The sequence below is a fragment of the Podarcis liolepis genome, assembly GCF_965112155.1.
Source record: "Podarcis liolepis genome assembly, chromosome: 13".
NCBI lineage: Eukaryota > Metazoa > Chordata > Lepidosauria > Squamata > Lacertidae > Podarcis > Podarcis liolepis.
Window position 1 is genome coordinate 58,447,561 of NC_139573.1, and position 21,671 is coordinate 58,469,231.

The 21,671-nt window shown below is 48.1% G+C and overlaps 1 protein-coding gene and 1 long non-coding RNA gene across 4 annotated transcripts in view; one reads left to right on the forward strand and one right to left on the reverse strand.

Moving 5' to 3' along the window:
* The window catches only part of LOC310691282, a 30,517-nt gene extending 12,459 nt beyond the window's left edge, over window positions 1-18,058 (reverse strand). Inside the window, exons 1-2 of the long non-coding RNA XR_014518446.1 lie at window positions 17,675-18,058; window positions 5,563-5,690 (exon numbers count right to left, since the gene is read on the reverse strand). This is a non-coding gene — a long non-coding RNA (uncharacterized lncRNA). The remainder of the gene's footprint in view (window positions 1-5,562; window positions 5,691-17,674) is intronic.
* A 23-nt stretch (window positions 18,059-18,081) lies between these two features.
* The window catches only part of GRK3 (G protein-coupled receptor kinase 3), a 151,049-nt gene continuing 147,459 nt past the window's right edge, over window positions 18,082-21,671 (forward strand). For 2 of the 3 annotated variants that reach the window (XM_083470938.1, XM_083470940.1), the window contains exon 1: window positions 18,082-19,371. In XM_083470938.1, the coding sequence (XP_083327064.1) occupies window positions 19,259-19,371 (113 nt within the window). In that variant the 5' untranslated portion in view covers window positions 18,082-19,258. The remainder of the gene's footprint in view (window positions 19,372-21,671) is intronic. The other variant, XM_083470939.1, reaches the window with a different exon arrangement.

The following is a 21,671-nucleotide window of genomic DNA, read 5'->3' on the forward strand; positions in this document are numbered from 1 at the left end:
CGTTCTTCCATATCCAGTTCTAACTGTAGCTTCTTGTCCCACATAGAGATTTCTCAGGAGACAGATGAGGCGATCAGGCACTCCCATTTCTTTAAGAACTTGCCATGGTTTGCTGTGGTCAGCACAGTCAAAGGCTTTTGCATAGTCAATGAAGCAGAAGTAGAATCATAGAATCATAGAGTTGGAAGAGACCACAAGGGCCATTGAGTCCAAACCCCCTGCCAAGCAGGAAACACCATCAGAGCACTCCTGACATATGGTTGTCAAGCCTCTGCATAAAGATCTCCAAAGAAGGAGACTCCACCACACTCCTTGGCAGCAAATTCCACTGTCGAACAACTCTTACTGTCAGGAAGTTCTTCCTAATGTTTAGGTGGAATCTTCTTTCTTGTAGTTTGGATCCATTGCTCTGTGTCCGCTTCTCTGGAGCAGCAGAAAACAACCTTTCTCCCTCCTCTATGTGACATCCTTTTATATATTTGAACACGGCTATCATATCACCCCTTAACCTCCTCTTCTCCAGGCTAAACATGCCCAGCTCCCTTAGCCGTTCCTCATAAGGCATCGTTTCCAGGCCTTTGACCATTTTGGTTGCCCTCCTCTGGACACGTTCCAGTTTGTCAGTGTCCTTCTTGAATTGTGGTGCCCAGAACTGGACACAGTACTCCAGGTGAGGTCTGACCAGAGCAGAATACAGAGCAGTAATACACTATTACTTCCCTTGATCTAGATGCTATACTCCTATTGATGCAGCCCAGAATTGCATTGGCTTTTTTAGCTGCCGTGTCACACTGTTGGCTCATGTCAAGTTTGTGGTCAACCAAGACTCCTAGATCCTTTTCACATGTACTGCTCTCAAGCCAGGTGTCACCCATCTTGTATTTGTGCCTCTCATTTTTTTTGCCCAAGTGCAATACTTTACATTTCTCCCTGTTAAAATTCATCTTGTTTGTTTTGGCCCAGTTCTCTAATCTGTCAAGGTCGTTTTGAAGTGTGATCCTGTCCTCTGGGGTGTTAGCCACCCCTCCCAGTTTGGTGTCATCTGCAAATTTGATCAGGATGCCCTTGAGTCCATCATCCAAGTCGTTGATAAAGATGTTGATGTCTTTCTGGAACTCTCTAGCTTTCTCCATAATCCAGCGCATGTTTGCAGTTTGGTCCCTGGTTCCTCTGCCTCTTCTAAATCCAGCTTGCACTTCTGGGAGTTCTCGTTCCACATACTGCTTGAGCCTTCCTTGTAGAATTTTAAGCATAACCTTGCTAGTGTGTGAAATTAGTGCAATTGTGCGGTAGTTGGAGCATTCTTTGGCACTGCCCTTCTTTGGGATTGGGATGTAGACTGATCTTCTCCAATCCTCTGGCCACTGCTGAGTTTTCCAAATTTGCTGGCATATTGAGTGTAGCACCTTAACAGCATCATCTTTTAAAATTTTGAATAGTTCAGCTGGAATACCATCACTTCCACTGGCCTTGTTATTAGCAGTGCTTTCTAAGGCCTATTTGACTTCATTCTCCAGGATGCCTGGCTCAAGGTCAGCAACCATACTACCTGGGGGTATACGAGCCATCCATATCTTTCTGGTATAATTCCTCTGTGTATTCTTGCCACCTCTTCTTGATGTCTTCTGCTTCTGTTAGGTCCTTGCCACTTTTGTCCTTTATTATGGTAATAGTTGTACGAAGTGTTCCTTTCATAGCTCTAATTTTCTTGAACAGATCTCTGGTTTTTCCCATTCTATTGTTTTCCTCTATTTCTTTGCATTGCTCGTTTAAGAAGGCCTTCTTGTCTTTCCTTGCTATTTTTTGGAAATCTGCATTCAATTTCCTCTATCTTTCACTATCTCCCTCGCATTTTGCTTGCCTTCTCCCCCCCCCCCATTTGTAAGGCCTTATTGGACAGCCACTTTGCTTTGTTGCATTTCCTTTTCATTGGGATGGTTTTCATTGCTGCCTCCTGTATAATGTTACGGGCCTCCATCCATAGTTCTTCAGGCACTCTGTCCAGCAAATCTAAATCTAAATCCTTAAACCTGTTCCTCACTTCCACTGGGATTTGATTTAGATTGTATCTTACCAGCCCAGTGGTTTTTACTACTTTCTTCAGTTTAAGCTTGAATTTTGCTATAAGAAGCTGATGCTCTGAGCCACAGTCAGCTCCAGGTCTTGTTTTTGCTGACTGTATAGAGCTTCTCCATCTTTGGCTGCAGAGAATATAACCAATCAAATTTCGATGCTGCCCATCTGGTGATGTCCATGTGTAGAGTCGTCTCTTGTGAGCCAGTGTGGTGTAGTGGTTAAGAGCGGTAGTCTCGTAATCTGGGGAACCGGGTTCGCGTCCCTGCTCCTCCACATGCAGCTGCTGGGTGACCTTGGGCTAGTCACACTTCTCTGCTCAGCCCCACTCACCTCACAGAGTGTATGTGGGGGAGGAAGGGAAAGGAGAATGTTAGCCGCTTTGAGACTCCTTAAAGGGAGTGAAAGGCGGGATATCAAATCCAAACTCCTCCTCCTCCTCCTCCTCCTCCTCCTCTTCTTCTTCTTCTTCTTCTGTTGTTGGGAAAGCATGTTTGTGATGACCAGCTTGTTCTCTTGACAGAACTCTATTAGCCTTTGCCCTGCTTCGTTTTGAACTCCAAGGCCAAATTTGCCAGTTGTTCCTTTTATCTCTTGATTCCCCTATAATGAGAAGAACATCTTTCTTTGGTGTCACTTCTATAAGGTGTTGTAAGTCTTCATATAATTGGTCAATTTCAGTTTCTTCAGCACCAGTAGTTGGTGCATAAACTTGGATTACTGTGATGTTAAACGGTCTGTCTTGGATTCGTGTCAAGATCATTCTATCATTTTTGAGATTACATCCCAGTACAGCTCTCGCCACTCTTTTGTTGACTATCCTTTTACAGGATTCTTGCCCACAGTAGTAGATATGATGGTCATCCAAACTGATTTCGCCCATTCCCGTCCATTTTAGTTCACTGATGCCCAGGATGTCAATATTTATTCTTGTCATCTCATTTTTGACCACATCCAACTTACCCAGGTTCATGGATCTTACATTCCAGGTTCCTATGCAATATTTTTCTTTACAGCATTGGACTTTCCTTTCGCTTCCAGGCATATCCGCAACTAAGCAACCTTTCGGCTTTGGCCCAGCCGCTTCATCAGCTCTGAATCTACTTGTACTTGTCCTCCGCTCTTCCTCAGTAGCATGTTGGACACCTTCCGACCTGAGGGGCTCATCTTCCAGCGTTATAACTTTTATATGCCTGTTGTCTTTGTCCATGGAGTTTTCTTGGCAGGGGTACTGGAGTGGCTTGCCGGTTCCTGCTCCAGGTGGATCACGTTTGGTCAAAACTCTCCACTATGACCTGTCCATCTTGGGTGCCCTGCACGGCATAGTTCATAGCTTCTCTGAGTTATTCAAGCCCCTTCGCCATGGCAAGGCAGTGATTCATGAAGGGGCATTTCCAGACTAAACATACCCAACTCCGTCAACCATTTCTCCTAAGACTTGGTTTCCAGTAACTTGACCAGCTACAAAGCCATCTAACAGTTACCTCATCCAGTCCACATTTTACCAGCTTCTCTACAATAATATTGGGGGGAGGGGCTCTATCAAAAGCCTTAATGAAACTCACAGCATTCCTCTGATCCAACAAGCTTGTAACTATCAAAAAAAGAAATGAGATTCATCTGGCATGACTTGTTTTGGAGAAACCCATGCTGGGTCTTAGCAATTACAAAATCCTTTTTTAAGTGCTCACAGACCAACCGTTTAATTATCTGTTCTAGGACCTTTCATAGATTCATTGAATTGTAGAGTTGGAAGGACCACAAGGGTCATCTAGTGCAACCCCCAGCAATGCGGGAAACTTTTGGGACTCAAATCCATTACCTTGAGATTAAGAGTGTCATGCTCTACCAACTCAGCTATCCCAGGAGATTTATCAGTGTTAAGCTCACAGAACAAAAGTTACCTGTGTCTTCTTTTTGCTCAGTTTCTACATTCCAGTCATGAGTCTCATCCCACCATGTTTCACTAATGCCTATTAGGTCATATTTTCTATTTTGTATTAAAAGCTCAAATTTGTCTTGCTTATTTCCTGTACTCTGTGCATTAGTATAGAGATACTGTAACGGAAACCACAAGTCATTCCCTCCAGCTGCTTCCTTCTTGTTGTTTCCTGCCCTTTAGCAGGGCATAAAATTATGTGGAGAATCTGAACAGAGATAAGTTTTTCTTTCTCACTCATAAATAATGCTAGAATCCAATGGAATGATCCAAAGATGCTGAATGTTGAAAGATATAGAACAGATTAAAAGAACGACTTCTTCACAAAGTGCATAGTCAGACTATGAAATCCACTCTCCCAAGAAGTAGTGATGGCTGCCAACTTGGATAGTTTTAAATGACTTTTAAATTTACTCACAATGCCCCAGTGTAGTATTGTCCAAGGGAACTGTGGTTAACTAAAATAGTGGGTGGCTCACAGCTGTCCACCTGCCAGTGATAAGTCCTGCTAGGGCACCAGAAGCCCCAGCAACTGTCTGGTATGCCAGTCCTGCACATGGTTTATATAAGCCTCATATCATTGAAGTCTGGTAGAGTCCACATTTTGAATCAACGTCTTTATAAGGAATAGAGGGGATGCTCATCAAATTTGCAGCAGGCACCAAACTGGGAGAGGGAGCTAATGCTGCAGAAGACAGAATCAGAATTCAAAATGACCTTAACAGATTGAAGAACTGGGCCCAAGGTAACAAGATGAATTTCAATAGGGACAAAAGTAAGGTTCTGCAGTTAGGCAGGAAGAACCAGGTGCACAAGTATAAGATGGAGGCACCTGACTTACTAACAGTACATGTGAAAAGGATATTGGGGTCTTGGTGGACCACAAACTTAACATGAGTCAACAGTGTGATGCAGCAGCAAAAAAAAAGCTAATGTTCTTCTAGGTTGCATTAAGAGGGAAGTCATAGTCCCACTCTCTTCTGCCTTGGTCAGACCACACCTGGAATACTGTGCCCAATTCTGGGGACCACAATTTAAGAAGGATGTTGACAAACTGGAGGGTGTGCAGAGGAGTGCAACCAAGAGGATCAAGGATCTGGAAACCAAGCCTTATAAGGAATGGTTGAAGGAGTGGGGCATATTTATTCTGGAAAAGAAGAGATTGAGAGGAGATATGATAACCATCCTCAAATATCTCAAGGGCTGTCACATGGAAGAGGGAGCAAGCTTGTTTTCTCTTGCACTGGAGGGTAGGACTCGAACCAATGGCTTCCAGTTAGAAGAAAGGAGATTCTGACAAAACATCAAGAAGAATTTTCTGACTGTAAGAGCTGCTTGTCAGTGGAATGGTCTTCCTCGGTAGGTTGTGGACTCTCTTTCCTTGGAGGCCAACTGTCCTGGATGCTTTAGCTGAGATTCCTGCATTGCAGGGGGTTGGACTAGATGACCCTTGGGGGTACCTCCCAACTCTTTTATGATTCTAATCTGACCTCTGCTGTGATAAACTCAGTGGAAAGCCTTAGCTCTCACTCTCGCCAGCAGTCTCCTACCTGCTTCTACTGTGATGTGGAGATAAGAGCTGCTTCTTCTTTGGCGATCAGACTCCAGATCTGAAAGCAGGGGAAGGCTGAAAGCACAAGCTTTGCACACAGAAGGATCCAGTACGTACTTTGATAGCCTGCATGGGAAGAGATGTAAAAACTGTAACAAAGTGTGTGAAAGGATATTGTTAGGAGAATCTGCTTACTCAGACTGTATTACAAATGTGTCAATGATGTTATGCAGGAAAAACTCTTCTTTCTGAATCAGGCATCCAGCTCTGATAATGCAAGCTTCTCCTCTGAGAATGTGACTTAATTTCTACATGTGTAAAGAAAGCTAAGGTGAGGGAATGCCTTTCTATAAGCCTGTGCATTTTATGGGTCTGAGCACTCTTTATTTTATGGGTTCCCCAGTAGCCACTGTTATGACCAAGTAAGGCCTTCTCCAACATCACGATGATGCGATTATTGAGGACATCTACTGCAGACACCCTTGCTCTCCCTTCTGATGGCTCTTCCTCTTTAAACTGATCGTGGGCTGGACAGTCTTTCAAAGAGAGGACTGCTTCCAAATAGCGGACTGTCCTCTTTCAAACAGGACACATGCAGACTTTCCTTGAACATTCAAAACATGCTACATAAGTGCTGGTTTCTGATTGATTTGTTTTTTGAAATTGCATTAGCACATAGAGCCCCAAGGACATTTCTGCTGGACCTTCGCCACCTTTCCTGTAAGCCAGCTGGGGACGTGGAATCTCTCCTCTTACCAGTTGCTGTGATGCCTGAGGACTTGAGTGGCATTCCCAAGAAGGTTTTAAAAGGGACCCCTGATCATTAGGTCCAGTCGTGACCGACTCTGGGGTTACGGCGCTCATCTCGCTTTATTGGCTGAGGGAGCTGACGTACAGCTTCCGGGTGATGTGGCCAGCATGACTAAGCCGCTTCTAGTGAACCAGAGCAGCACATGGAAACATCGTTTACCTTCCCGCCGGACCTATTTATCTACTTGCACTTTGACGTGCTTTCAAACTGCTGGTTGGCAGGAGCAGGGATCGAGCAACGGGAGCTCACCCCGTCGCGGGGATTCGAACCGCAACCTTCTGATTGGCAAGTCCTAGGCTCTGTGGTTTAACCCACAGCGCCACACACGTCCCTAAGAAGGTTTTAAAGGACTATTATAGAAGGTGATTAGTGCTAAAATTAGTGCCTGTGGGCTGAGATGGCTCTTTTTTTTGTTGAGAGAAGGAAATCCTCTGGGTGATCCACTCTGTCCCTGGCCCCCACAAGGAATGCAAGCCCCAACCTTCATTGCATGGATTGGGGGATGAGGCTGTGGATTGTAGCTTTACTGCACTGATGCACACTTCTAAGTACACCCGTCATTAACAGAGCTGGCTTGGGCTGGGTGTGTGTGATTGTGATGGGCAGTAGTGGAGGAAGGGGGGCGGGGGAGGTCTGCCCCAGGTGCCATCTCTAAGGGGAGTGACAAGAAGGCACCTTGCAGGGGGCACAAGTCGCTGCCATCGTGCTGCCACCGCCACATGCAGAGGATCCTCCGCTCATGGCTGTGGCGGTGGCAGGATCCCACTGCCGCCTGCACGGCGCTCGAGCGGTTCATATGGCACTCGTACAGATCCCTCCGCTGCCACTGCAGCCATGAGCAGAAGATCCTGCTGCCGTCTGTACGGCACTTAAGTGGCTCCGGTGGCAAACTGCCCCACAGCGCATGCACAGCACCATAACGTACTGCGCGTGTGCATGCACAATATGTAGTAACACCGCGCATGCGCCGTACATATGGTGCAAGCGCCGCTGGGCAGTTTGTCCTGCCCCCGAAACCCTGCCCCGGGTGCTGGTTAGCATTCCTTTGCCCCTGGTGACAGGCAGCTTCTCTCATCCAACCAAAATGGTCAAAGGCCTGGAAACGATGCCTTATGAGGAACGGCTAAGGGAGCTGGGCATGTTTAGCCAGGAGAAGAGGAGGTTAAGGGGTGATATGATAGCCATGTTCCAATATATAAAAGGATGTAACATAGAGGAGGGAGAAAGGTTGTTTTCAGCTGCTCCAGAGAAGCGGACACGGAGCAATGGATCCAAACTACAAGAAAGAAGATTCCACCTAAACATTAGGAAGAACTTCCTGACAGTCAGAGCTGTTCGACAGTGGAATTTGCTGCCAAGGAGTGTGGTGGAGTCTCCTACTTTGGAGGTCTTTAAGCAGAGGCTTGACAACCATATGTCAGGAGTGCTCTGATGGTGTTTCCTGCTTGGCAGGGGGTTGGACTCAATGGCCCTTGTGGTCTCTTCCAATTCTATGATTCTATCCATCCATGAATGATTTCATAGGCTCCTAGACTTAGATGAAACTTTGCAGGACATCTAAACCAACCCTCCCGGAAACCCAGACCCAGAGCACCCCAGCAGATGGCTGCCTGTCACCCCATATCTAATGACTGAGTGCTGCTGACTCTCCGTGGTGGTCTTTGTGCAAATATGACAGAGAGGGGCAACTAAAGCAATGGGGGGGGGGGAGGAAATGCTCAAAGTGCATTGGGGACCTCTTAGTTCAGAACAGGGATGGGAAACCTGGTGTCCTCTGGAATGTGCTATTGGATTCCGGCTGCACTTTTCCCTGTGACCAGTGGCTCTGCAGGCTGGGGCTGGTGGGAGTTGGAGGGCAGCAATAGCTGGACAAGCTCCATGGGTCACCAATACTAAGGTGGGACCAATACTGAAGCCTGTCAGTTACATGGTACAGTGCAGAAAGTGGTTGGAGAGTTTCACATGCAAATAGAACTTGGGCTCCACAAATGAAATTGATGTGCAGTAGACTCAGGACAAACCAAAAGTCTTCACACTATGCCTTATGGAACTCAGCACCATCACCAGGTGGGGTGAGGGTCCCTGGCAGAGGGCTATAGGTGGTCCCTGGTGTTATAAGAATTCTAAGGTGTCATTAACAAAATGAATATTCATAAGTGCACAAGGTAAACACACATCCATAAGTATATAAACCACATGTCTGAAATAGTACAGGAGAGCAATCCTGAAGCCATTTTGACTCTTAATGACCCCAAATATTTCTCTGCAGAAGGAAGTATCTTGGAAAAACCTTTCCCAATAGTTCTTTTCACTTACAAACCCTTCAATTCCTATCTTACAGGCATATTATCTGTTGTAGATACCGTATTTTTTGCACCACAACACTCACTTTTTTCCTCCTAGAAAGTAAGGGGAAATGTCTGTGCATGTTATGGAGCAAATGCCTATGGATGGCGGGGGGATCTGCTGCAGTCGTGAGCAGAAGATCCGTGTTTCCCCTTCCTTCCCTCCTCCGTGGCTCGCTTTGAAACAGCAAAGAGGGAGAAGAGCCGCTGAGTGGGGAGGAGAGAGGGACAGAGAGCCTGCTTGCTTTAAAGGAGCAAAGCGGGAGAGGAGAGGAGTGTAAGCGGCTCCTGTCCGGTTGGCTCCTCTAAAGCAAGCAGGCTCTCTGTCCCTCTCTCCTCCCCACTCAGCTGGCTAAATAGCAGCAAAGTTTTTCAGCGAGCCGGGGAGGAGGGAGAGAAGCAGAGCCTGCTTGCTTCTCCTCTTATACCCCTCTTCTGCATTATTAACAGCATCCTTCTCCACCCACCCCACGCGTGTTCCTTGGCCCTTGAGTGCTTTTCCTTCCCTCCCCACTTAAAACGTGGTTACAAAGCATGGATCCACATGGATCCTCAGGATTTTTGCATTGGGCTACCTCAAACTCACCATCAGATCACATGTCTGTGGCCACAGCATGAACCACAAAAATCATACATCCACTGTTTCGTTTAGAATATTTTTTTTCTTGTTTTTCTCCTCTAAAAACTACAGTATGTGCATGTTATGGTTGGGTGCGTGTTATAGAGCGAAAAATACGGTACCTCTTTCTGTGAGGTATGATGTTTTTACGTGGTCTTTGACTAAGGTAGGCATAGGCAAACTCGGCCCTCCAGATGTTTTGTGACTACAACTGCCATCATCCCTAGCTAACAGGACCAGTGGTCAGTGGCTTGGGCAATTTCAAAAGTTTTTGTCAACTGGGACCTCACCTCCTTGCAAGTTGCAGGGAGGCAAGGGGGACTCTGTTGCAACAGAAAAATAAAGATCTGCCTTGCTTTGATTGGCTCCTGCCTCCATCCCTTCTTATCTGATTAAATGATGGGCTTAGGGGACATGGAATCCCATGATGGGGAGTTGGGCTGTAAAAGCCAACCCCATTTTTTTGTATAATATCAGTATCTATTCAAGAGCCCTTGCCTGGAAACAGGGCACCACATGGTGCCTTCTGCAGAAGAAACCAGAGGCCTTTCTCCTTGGAATAACAGGTTCTGAATTGCCCAAAAAAGATGTAAAAGCATTTTTGTATGCCACAACTGCTGCACGGATTTTATTAGCCAAAAAATGGAAAACACAAGAATTACCAACGGTAGAAGAATGGCAGATGAAGATGATGGACTTTATGGAGTTGGCTGATCTCAATGGGAGAATCCGCAACCAGAAAGAAGAGGAATATCAAGAAGATTGGAAGAAATTTAAAGACTATTTGAATAAATATTGTAATATTAAAGATTTGTAACTACTTTAAAGAACTAATTAGGCCTAGGATTAAATTAGGATTAAATAAACAAATAAGAAACAGTACGATAAGAAAAGTTAGGAAATTTGATTATGACCAGAATATTGTTATATGGAATAATGATATTGGAAACTGCTACATTCAATTACAAGGAAATTCAGTTGGAAGAGATTAGAGGAAGTCAAGTAATATGTTTATGAAGTTGGATTTTAATTAATTAACTAAGTCTTATTGTATTTATGTATGTGGTGGTATAGGTGAGGTCTGTAATACTTTATTTACTTTATTTTATTTTCTCTTTTTCTTTTATTATTGTCTTCTTTTTTCTGTTATGTTAAAGTTATGTCTTTGTATGAAATTTAATAAATGTTATGGGGGGGGGAGTTGGCAGGGGAGATGCAGCTCCTTGGGAGGAGAGGAGGAGTAACAGATGGCAGGTGGCAATTCCTTGTCTCCCACCAGCCTTGCAGAAGTCAGTGCCACTGCGGCTTTCAAAACTGGGGCTTTCAAAACTGCTGAACCAGCTGGGCAGGAACTTGAACATGGAGCTCTCCAGGCTATAAAGCACCCCCAAGCACATGCTTATCAGACATTTAAGCATCTCTGCCCCAATAATATTTTGAATTGTAGTTCACCTCTCACAGAACTACATTTCCCATCACCCTTAACAGACACATTTCCCAAAACATTGGGGGGGGGCAGTGTGTGTTTGCACGCATGCGTGTTAAATAAATGATTTGCACACAGCCACGGCAGGATGTTTTTGCAATACTCATTAAGGTGCATGGCATTTATGCAAGTGCAGGAGGAAAATAAATGGTTAAACTGTGGCCCATCTAGCTTTGCATCGTCTCCATGGGCTAGTTGTGGTTCTCCAGGATTTCACGCAAGGAGACTCTCCCAACCTGGCATCTTCTGCATGCAAAGCAGGCGCTCAATTGCTTCCCAATGGGTCTTCTTGCTTTTTTCACATAAAAGTCTGCTCCTGGTTAGCTTTCTTCATTTCAGAAGCCTAATTAAAGTGGAAATAAGTCATTCTGTTGCCGCTTTTGTTAAATAATTGGGAATCAGAAATCCTTCCTGCTTTACTGCAGATTGCCCAGATATCTACTAGCTAATCCTGAGATCTTCCTCCTGATGCCTCGCTGCACAAAATCACCCCAGAAGTCGAACCAAGATGTGTCACACCAAGTCCTGAATACCTTGCTCCAATTTATATATTTGCCCTGCCAATATGAACTTAGAACGTTTTCCTTTGATAACAATGCCAGCACTTTTCAAAGCCTCAAAACCGCTGGCTTTTTTCTTCTTCCTACAGTGCTAGATTAATGTGCCTCTTCTCATAAATGATTCCGTTTAGAATTTTCACACAGGACTGCTTTCTATTGAAACAACAGTCAATTATTCCGAGAAAGTCAGTGAATGGATGTAATATGGTGTATAACTGATGTTGTCCACTATCCCCCATGATCGCAATCAATCTCAGAAAGTCATTAATTCTATTTTTGTGAGGGGGTGGAGAAATAAATTTGTGTAAAACAGAACTATTAAGGCAATGCTGCTAATGGGCTGATGTTGGCTTTTCTCTTTGCTTCCCAATTAGATGGTTGTCTGGATATTTAGCAACAAGTGTGGAAGATCATTTCAGCTGATGTTCTTGTCATGAATGTTTCATGCCAAAAGTGTTTCAGAAGGGAACAGTTCCTTTTCCTTGGAAAAAGAAAGAAAAAGTTCATTTGAAGTCATAACCACAGAAGGTTATACAGAGACCAAGATCTGATATATAGCCCATTTTATAGGCATGGCAGTGAATAATGTAAAATATAGCAAGGATTATTTATTTATTCATTCATTTGTCAAAATGTGCACGACTTCTGCTTTAACAACAGCTTTTGGATTTGAAAGCTGAAATGAACAGAATCTCAAACAAAAATGGGAGAATTTATGGAACATAGAGGACCTGTTGGAAAGAAGGTGGAATGCAGGGAGCCAGTGCAGGAAATAGCTATGGAAGGCAAATCCCAACAGTTACTGGAAAAATCGGAAAGGAAAGTTGTTTTGCTTACGGAAGAACTAAATGAAGCTATGGTCAGAGAAGATGGAAGACGTCTACAAGTGGTGGAGCTTAAAGGTAAAGAGATGGTTGCAAGACAAGAAGCTTCTAGGCTATTGATGGCTGGTGTAAGAATTGGAAAAAGCATAGAAAGGACTTTAATATTAAGATCTGATGGAATTTTTGGAAAGAATTTACTGAATTGTGATAAAAGGGTTATTGGTTTGTTTATTTTCTCTCTCTCTTGCCTCTTTGTTTCTTGTTTATTATTATTTATTATTTATTAAATGTGTATACCAGCCTATACCTCCCTGCTGCACCAAGGATTCCCTGCCCGAGCTGCTTCAGGTTGTGGCGGATGTTCTCCTGGAGACACCTAGTTTGGTTGTCCTAGGGGATTTTAACATCCATGCTGACATGACCTTACAAGGGGCTGCTTGGAACTTTGTGGAAAGCATGGGCTCCATGAATAAGTTTGGCCCAACTCATAGTCATGGACATGCCTTAGACCTGGTGTTCACCTCTAGTGACGTGGGTGATCTGACACTAAGTAAAAGTGAAACAAAAGAAGTGCCATGGTCAGATCACTTCCTGGTGCAACTGGACTTCTTGGCGACCCTTCACCTCTGCAGGGAGGTGGGACCATTTCGGATGATCCGCCCCCACAACTTAATGGATCCATTTGGCTTCCAGAAAGTGGTAGGGGATGCTTTATTCCATGTTGATGGTCTTTCAGCTGATTCCCTGGTAGCCCATTGGAATGCGGAGTTAATCGCATCTGTCTATCGACTGTCTGGCTCCGAAGTGCCCTCTCCGATTGCATGGAGCCCGGACAGCCCCATGGTTTCCCCCGGAGCTGGGGGTGAGGAAACAATCGCTGAGACGGCTAGAGCACCGGTGGCAGAAAACTAATTCTGAATCGGACCGGACACAGGTTAGAGCTCAACGTTGAGCCTACCAAGCGGTGATAGCGACAGCGAAGAAGACTTTCTTCACCGCCTCTATTGCATCTGCAGAAAATAGTAGCAGAAGACTCTTTCAGGTAGTTCACAATTTAACGGAACCACCTTTACCATCGGGGCCTTGTAAAGACCCCAAGTTCTCCTGCAAAGATTTCACAAAGTTTTTTTACAGATAGAGTCACTCAGATTCGGAAGGAGGTAGGCACCACCATGGGAGCAGGGCCGGGTCAGGAGAGTGCTAGAGCCCTGTCTGGTCGACTTGAAAGGAATCAATTTCAATCCGTTACCCCCGGGGATGTGGACAGGCTGCTTGGACGCGTGAAACCAACCACCTGTCTCCTTGATCCTTGCCCATCCTGGCTAATAAAAGGAGGCCGGGAAGGGCTGGGCGATGGGCTCTGTGGGGTAGTGAATGCTTCCTTCTGTGAGGGAGCATTCCCAGACCCGCTGAAAGAGGTGGTCATTAAACCGCTTCTTTAAAAAACATCTTTAGACCCGGCCAGTATGGCCAACTATCGCCCAGCCTCAAATCTTCCATTCTTGGGCAAGGTGATTGAGCGGGTGGTTGCTGAACAACTCCAAGCACGCCTGGAGGATGCGGACCATTCGGATCCCTTTCCAATCGGGATTCAGGCCTCACCATGGGACTGAAACTGCCTTGGTCGCGCTGGTTGATGATCTCCGGCGGGCTAGGGACAAAGGTGAGAGCTGTTTCCTAGTTTTGCTGGATCTCTCAGTGGCTTTTGATGCTATCGATCATAACATCCTTCTGGACCATCTAGAGGAGCTGGGAGCACTGTTGTGCTGGCCCCGGGGGGGGGGGGTTACCGAGAGGCATGGTCAGAGTCCGGTCCTGGGTCGAGGGTCTGGAGACTGTCCACCAAGGGCGAAGCGGGGTCCAAAGCAAGAAGCCAGGTGTGGTCAGGAACTCCGGAAGAACAGGTCTGGGTGCTGGCAGAAACAGGTTTCCAACAATGTTGCTCCTGCAACCTGGGACTGGGCTGACTGGCCTTTATCTCCTCTGAGGCCAGGGGCGGTCCCGGCCCCACAGGTGACCTGCCTCTCCTGGCCTTAAGGCGAGCACTCCTCCTGAGAGAACTTAGTTCCCTCCGCCTCTCTGCCCTGAGCCTCTGCAGCTCAGGAGAGGCTGGAGGGTTACTGGACCCAGGGGCAGCTTCACCTTCCCCTGACAAGGCTGGGAGAGGAGCACCTGCAGGCAATGGGTCCTCAATCACCTCCGGAGCCAGAGTGGATACATCTGGTGTCTGCTCCTAAGGATCCGGCACAGGTGCAGGCCCTTCAGATTCAAGCCCCTGCCCCGGCTCAGCCGGCCCTGTAGGCAGGGACTCCTCAGGTTCAGCTTCTGAATCAGATTCCCAGGCCATCACAACTGTTATACAGTGGTTCCGCTCCTTCCCCTGGGCCATGTCCAGAAAGTGGTGGGGGGATGAGTGTTTAGACCCCTGGGCTCTCACTTGTGGGGTGCCTTAGGGTTGCATCTTCTCCCCTATGGTTTTTAACATCTACATGAAGCCGCTGGGAGATCATCAGGGGCTTTGGGCTGGGTGTACATCAATATGTGGATGATAACGAGCTCTACTTCTCTTTCAAATCAGAACCAGTGAAGGCAGTGAAGGTCCTGTCTGAGTCTCTGGAGGCGGTTGGAGGATGGATGGCGACAAGACAGAAGTACTGTTTTTGGGGGACAGGAGGTGGGCAGGTGTGGAGGACTCTGTGGTCCTGAATAGGGTAACTGTGCCCCCGAAGGACCAGGTGCGCAGACTGGGAGTCATTTTGGACTTGCAGCTGTCCATGGAGGCGCAGGTCAATTGTGTATCCAGGGCAGCTGTCTACCAGCCCCTCTGGTACACAGGCTCAGACCCTCCCTGCCCACAGACTGTCTCGCCAGTGGTGCATGCTCTAGTTATCTCCCGCTTGGACTACTGCAATGTGCTCTACGTGGGGCTACCTTTGAAGGTGACCCAGAAACTACAACTAATCCAGAATGCGGCAGCTAGACTGGTGACTGGGAGCGGCCGCTGAGACCATATAACACCAATCTTGAAAGACCTACATTGGCTCCCAGTACGTTTCCGAGCACAATTCACAGTGTTGGTGCTGACCTTTAAAGCCCTAAACGGCCTCGGCCCAGTATACCTGAAGGAGCGTCTCCACCCCCATCGTTCTGCCTGGATGCTGAGGTCCAGCGCCGAGGGCCTTCTGGCGGTTCCCTCATTGCGAGAAGCAAAGCTACAGGGAACCAGGCAGAGGGCCTTCTCGGTAGTGGCACCCGCCCTGTGGAATGCCCTCTCATCAAATGTCAAAGAGAAAAACAAGTACCTGACATTTATAAGACATCTGAAGGCAGCCCTGTTTAGGGAAGTTTTTACTGTGTGACATTTTAATGTATTTTTAATTTCTGTTGGAAGCTGCCCAGAGTGGCTGGGGAAACCCAGCCAGATGGGTGGGGTACAAATAATAATAATAATAATAATAATAATAATAATAATAATAATAATAATAATTATTAAAGAGTGGAGGATACTTGCTGCACAAAATCCTTTGCTGACTTGGTATATTTTCTAACGCAGTGTTTCCCAACCACTGTTCCGCGGCACTCTAGTGTGCCGCGAGATGTTGCCTGGTGTGCCGCGGGAAAAATTAAAAAATTCGAAAGATAGCTTCATATCCGGAGAGGCGGCCTTCAGGCGAGTTTTAATTTTAATTTTCCTTCTCCCACTTAATGCCCCACGCTCGCCCGAGCAGCTTGCAGTCCTCGGTAACCACGGCGACCCGAGGGAGGGGAGGGAACAGGGAAGTTGAGGGCGGCGACAAGCCGCGATGACGTCAGTGGGCCGCGCCGCCTCGCCCTGGCACGGTGTGAGAGCCCCAGCTAGTGGCGCGAGCTTCAGAATAAGTGGGATCCGCGTGCGCGAGACCAAGATCGCGGGTAAGGAGCTCAGCCCTGGGCAGGAGGAAGCGGGGCCGCGCGTGCGGGCCACATCCCCACAGAGAGCGAGCCTCCCCCGGCCCACCACTCCGGGCAGGTCCACTCGCATGAGGGGGCGGCGATGGCGACGGCCGGCAGCTTGCCTGCAATGCCATCCCTCGAGCAGGCGAGGAGCCCGGAGGCTACCAGATGCGAGTCCTCTTTCCCACCCTGCTCGGGAGTCCATTCAGGATCTAGAGTGGGGAAGCGGGGCTTGTGTCTGGGCTGGACACATTGGGCTGCCTGTGCCGCTCGACCTGCGGGGAGAAATCAGGGTGGGAGTCACGACCGTGAGGCAGGGCTGCCAAGTGTGGCAGAAGAGGACACGGCCGTCGCACCTGTCCTTAGGTAGGAGCTTCTTCCGTGTCGACCTGCTGCCCTAAAGTCTTGGCTTTTTGGCGGTTGGCACAGAAGGAAGGCAAGGGGGAGGGGAAAAAATTAAAACTTACACTTTCGTGCGTCCCTCCCGGCGTGATGCTGCGCGCTGACGTCATGGGGCTGTAATGGTGGTGTGCCTCGAGATTTTTTTCATGAAACAAGTGTGCCTTTGCCCAAAAAAGGTTGGGAAACACTGTTCTAATGAATGCCTTCATGTACATCAAGGAGATCCAAGGATACAGTTGGGCTTGTGGAAAATGAAAATGAGTTAGGGTACATTGGATAACTTGATTTGGATTTACTGTGCCAGCTCCAGATGCAGGAAAAAGCAAAATGTTTACTGCAATTTAATAAGGGAAATAATTAAGGGGGGGGGGAGTAATCCAGCGTACAAGTTTCCAAGAGAGAAGGCCCTGGGCTAAAATGGTGCTTGCCACCTGCAACTTTTATAAGGACTTTATTATTAACTATGTCCTGTTCTGGACACTGCAACTGGGATGCCTGTAGGGGAGAGTGGCAAAGATGATGAAGTACAGTGGTACCTTGGGTTAAGAACTTAATTTGTTCTGGAGATCCGTTCTTAACCTGAAACTGTTCTTAACCTGAAGCACCACTTTAGCTAATGGGGCCACCTGCTGCTGCCACGCTGCCAGAGCACGATTTCTGTTCTCTTCGTGAAGCAAAGTTCTTAACCCGAGGTAATATTTTTGGGTTAGCGGAGTCTGTAACCTGAAGCTTATGTAACCCGAGGTACCACTGTAGTGGAAAACAAGTCCTTGGAGTTGGCTGGCCTGGAGAAGAGACTATTAAGAGGCAATATTATGGCCACCTTCAACTATGTGCAGGGCTGTTACACACACAATGGCTCAAATTCATTTTATGTTGCTCCCAGAGGGTAGCTATTGAACCAGTGGATACAAATCAGAAGGAAAAGGATTTAGCCTAAATACTAGGAAGAAGTCCCTGGTGGTTTGAGCTTTTGGACAGGGGAACCGGTGGCCTCTCCTTCACTGGCAGTTTTTGAGCAGGGGCTGAATGGCTACTGCTAGTAGGGGGGTAGACAAGATGATTCCTGAGGTCTCTTCCAACCCCAAGTTTCCACTTTTATTTAAAATAATGACCTTTATAAAGCTTACCTGGCTGATCTGAGGTGCCCCTTTAGTTGAAACCCTTTTGCTCTATATATTCAAGGCTGCAGCTGTTATATACTGTTTTTAATAATAATTGCTTCCCACTGAGGCGTCCAGGCTCACAGGTCAGCAGGAGAGCAGCAGCTTTCCAGGCAGGTCGGAGCTTCAGTCTGCAGCACCGGATTAGGCCTCAGCTACGAGGAGAGGCTTTTCTCTTCCCTGGTGGGCTAGGAGATGAACCAGGGGCCCGACTGCTGGCCTAAAGCAGCTTCCTCTTATGCTCCTGGGTGAAGCAGAACTTCTAATCGGAATCAGAAGCCCACGGTCCATATTGCGGACCAGTAAATCGCTTCGTGTGAGGAAGTGCAGCGCTGCGCAGGAGGCCGCTTGGAGGCAGCAGTCTGGCCCCCTCCAGCGCCCCCGCCTCGCTCTTCCGCAGCGGCTCGGCTTCTTACTGCCGTCCGGAGCGGCGGGGAAATCGATCCAGCGCCGGAGTTTGGAAGGCGCCGCCGCCTCGTCCTTGCCGTCCTTCTCCTCCTTCTGGGCCGGGAGAGGAAGTTCAGCCTCGGCGGGCAGAAGCAGCAGAAGCCCGCAAAGGAGGAGCGGGGGGCGGCGCGCGAAGGCGGCGGCTGCGAGGAAGCTGCGTCGGGGCGTTTGCGCCGGATTGCCGAGCGGCAGCGACCCTTCTTCGCCGCCCCCCCCCCGGGCAGTAGGAAAGGAGCCGCCTTGGGGGGCGGCACAGCTCTCTGCGCCCCCGGCGTGCATTGCCCTCTCCGGGCATAGGCTGCTTTTTCCTTCTTTGCAACGGGCCCCCCAGCCGCTCTCCCTCGCTGCCCCTGCCGAAAGAGGGGCGCTGAGGGCGGGGGGAGCAGCTGGGGGGGGGGGCTCGCCTGCGCTGCGCCCCCCCAAGCCTTTCCCATCTTTTGCTCCCTCGCGATGGGAAGGCGGCGGTGGCAGCTGCTGCTTCTTCTTTGAGGGTCTCGGCTTGGCGAGGAGGGGGGGTCCCCGGTAGCCTCCCAGGCCACGGGGGGGGGGATGGCCCCCCAGGACTAGCAGAACTCCGAGCCCCCTCCCCACCCCAGGTATATAGGGTGGGAATTGGCAAGGCTTCGGGGGACCTGGAGGAGGGGAAAGCGGGGCCCAAAGGGGTTTTTCGGGGGGGGAGGTTAGGCCGTAAATGAACGGGAGCGGTCTCTTCAGAGCAGGGGGGTTCATTTAGAAGAGCCAAGGTGAGGGGGTAGTCTATATATAAAAGGAGGGACGGGGGGGGAGTCTGTTGGTCATTTTGTGGGTGATAGGGGGACAGTGTTCATTTTAGCCCCTATTGGGAAATGGGGACATAAAGTGAGGGTATTGGAGGTCAATCATAGGATCCTGGGTTAGGGGGGTGTGCCAGTTAGCAGGGGAGAAGGGCTTGCTTACATGGGGGGTCCTTTGTTTTTAGGGAGGAGGAGGGGCTAGCCAGCTGAGAAGGGGGCCTCCTGGGGAGAGAAGGAGGGACACCCCACCCTCACCTGACAGGTGTTTTTTGCCAAGTGCGGGCCCTGGCCAGAGTCCCAGGCCAAAGGCCCAGGCCTGTGGGCAGCCAAGATGGCGGACCTGGAGGCCGTGTTGGCGGACGTCAGCTACCTCATGGCCATGGAAAAGAGCAAGAGTTCGCCTGCCGCTCGCGCCAGCAAGAAGATCACCCTCCCCGAGCCCAGGTGAGAGCGGCTGGCGGGATGTGTTGGGGGGGGGGCTTGCAGTGTGCTCCTCCTCCCCGCCAGTACTTTATTTAATTTATTACTTATTTGCTTGATTTCTATCCCAACCTTTTCTCTTTCCAAGGAGTTCCACATGGGTGTAAATGGTCCTTGCCCCTCCCCGTTTGATACCCCCACGACAACCTTGTGGGGTGGGCTAGGCTGGCTGGTCTTTCCCAAGTTCTAATCCTTTTTTATCCTGACAGCAACCACCACAATCCTGAGAGGTAGGCTAGGCTGAAAGGCAGTGCCTGGCCCAAGATCACACCCAGAGAGCTTCGTGGCTGAGTGGAGGGATTTGAACTCAAACCACTGTGCCACGCAGGCTATCTCCACCACCACCACCACCGCCAACACCTGCAGGCCCAAAGCACCTGTGATGGAACTCTGCCAAGGAGGATGAGCCAGGATTAGTACTGCCCATCATCCTTGTTATCATCAATATTATTACTGCATTTCTGTCCCACCTTTTCTCCAAGGAGTTCCAGGGTCCTTGTCAGACACTAACTCCTGCACCACCCTGGCTCCAATTATGAGTCTCCCCTTCCTATGAATATCTTCTAAAGCCTGCTTCTCCTATCCAGATACCCCTCTCCAATATCCCAGATACAACTCCTCCACCATGACGGCTGACTGAAGGGTCAGCCAGGATAGATCCCTCTTTGCTCTTTCCCAGCACCATACTTTTATAAACCCCTCACCCTTGTCTCCCCCAAATTGCCCCCCAAACCAGCAGTCTGTGAGAGTTGGGGTAGAGTGAATGTGAACCAAATGAAGGATTGCAACCCACCCCCCTTTTTCTTTTGCATGTGGTCCGCTTGGATTCCCTTCAGGAGGTGGAAGCCGCTTCAGGTCTTTGCATTCCCCTGACCCTGGCCTTTGACTGCTCTTAAGTTATGTTTGATTTATTTATTACATTTTATATCCTAACTTTCCCCCTGTGGAACTCAAGGTGGCATGCATGGTTCTCCCTTCCTCATTTCATTTAATCCGTACTACAACTCTGAAGTAGGTTAGGCTGAGAGGTAGTGACTGGCCAAAGGCCACCCAATGAGCTTGGTGGCTGTGTGAGGATTCGAACCCTTGTCTCCCAAGGTCAGAGTCTAACACCTTTAAGCATTACACCACACTGGTGCTTAAATCACACAGTCACAAGACCATCCAAGAGCATAACCCAAGAGGGTCTGAGCATATCTGGTTTGACTACACTGGCTACTACTGATTAGTTTGGGGACTGGTTTTTGACCTATAAAGCTTTAAGTGACTCAAGACCCTCTACTTCAAGGACCGCCTTTACCCACATGAACCAACGTGGACTCTGCCCTTCCTTGTGGTCTTTGTGAGGGAGGCAGAGAGGATGTCAACATGAGAGTGGGCCTTTTCAGAGGGGGTTCCCTGTTGGCAGAATGCTCTCCCCAGGCAAGCACGATTTTAGGTGCCAGGCTTCTGGTTTTTAATTGCAAGGGTAGTTAGTTATGCCAATGGCCTTTGCTTAGCCACTGAGGATGACCTTTAGGTGAAGTGGGGATGGTCTGTTCATTTTAAATTTATTGTCGGATGTTTGCTGCTCTTTTCATTTAATGCCTTTGTCATTTTATTTTTTCCTTCTTAAGTAGGTTTGAGGTACATGAGTCCAAAAATGTGACAAATAAATAGAATAAATAAAAAAGTTTATAATGACCCCCCTCCTCTACATAAAAGGATTCCCACCCTGGCAAGTTGTTCCAATGATTCTTCTTTGGCTTCAGTTGTCCTTCATCCTACTACTCTTTTTACTATTATTTAAATTAAAATGATACTGTTATTAAGTGACCATAGTAAACCTCCACTTATGGTTGGTGGATGTTTTGTGTCATTTGGTGGTGCCCACAACCAGACACCTGGGTCATATAAATAATCAAATTGATCTTTTCCATGTCAGATCCTTCCCCTGACCCCCTCAACTTTAAGTTTGACAAAGAAATTATGAAAATAGCTGGGCTTTTGCAAGGCTTTTCAGAGCTGCTGCCCCTGGAAGCAACTGTCTTTCTCCAGTGTCACCAAAGTCAGCGTAAACGTTGGCAAGCACCTCTGCTGCAGCGCTTTAGTGGGAATTCCCATCTTGGTCTTCTTCCTCTACCTGCTACTCTTAGCTACCTTGGTACCATTCTCTTTGGCCTCCAGTTTTCTAAAATCTTGAGTGGCCAAGGCTTTTCCTCTGCCCCCCAAAGTCCCCTTAGAGATGGGACACCCAGACATCTTATTCTGTTTCATGGGAGCTG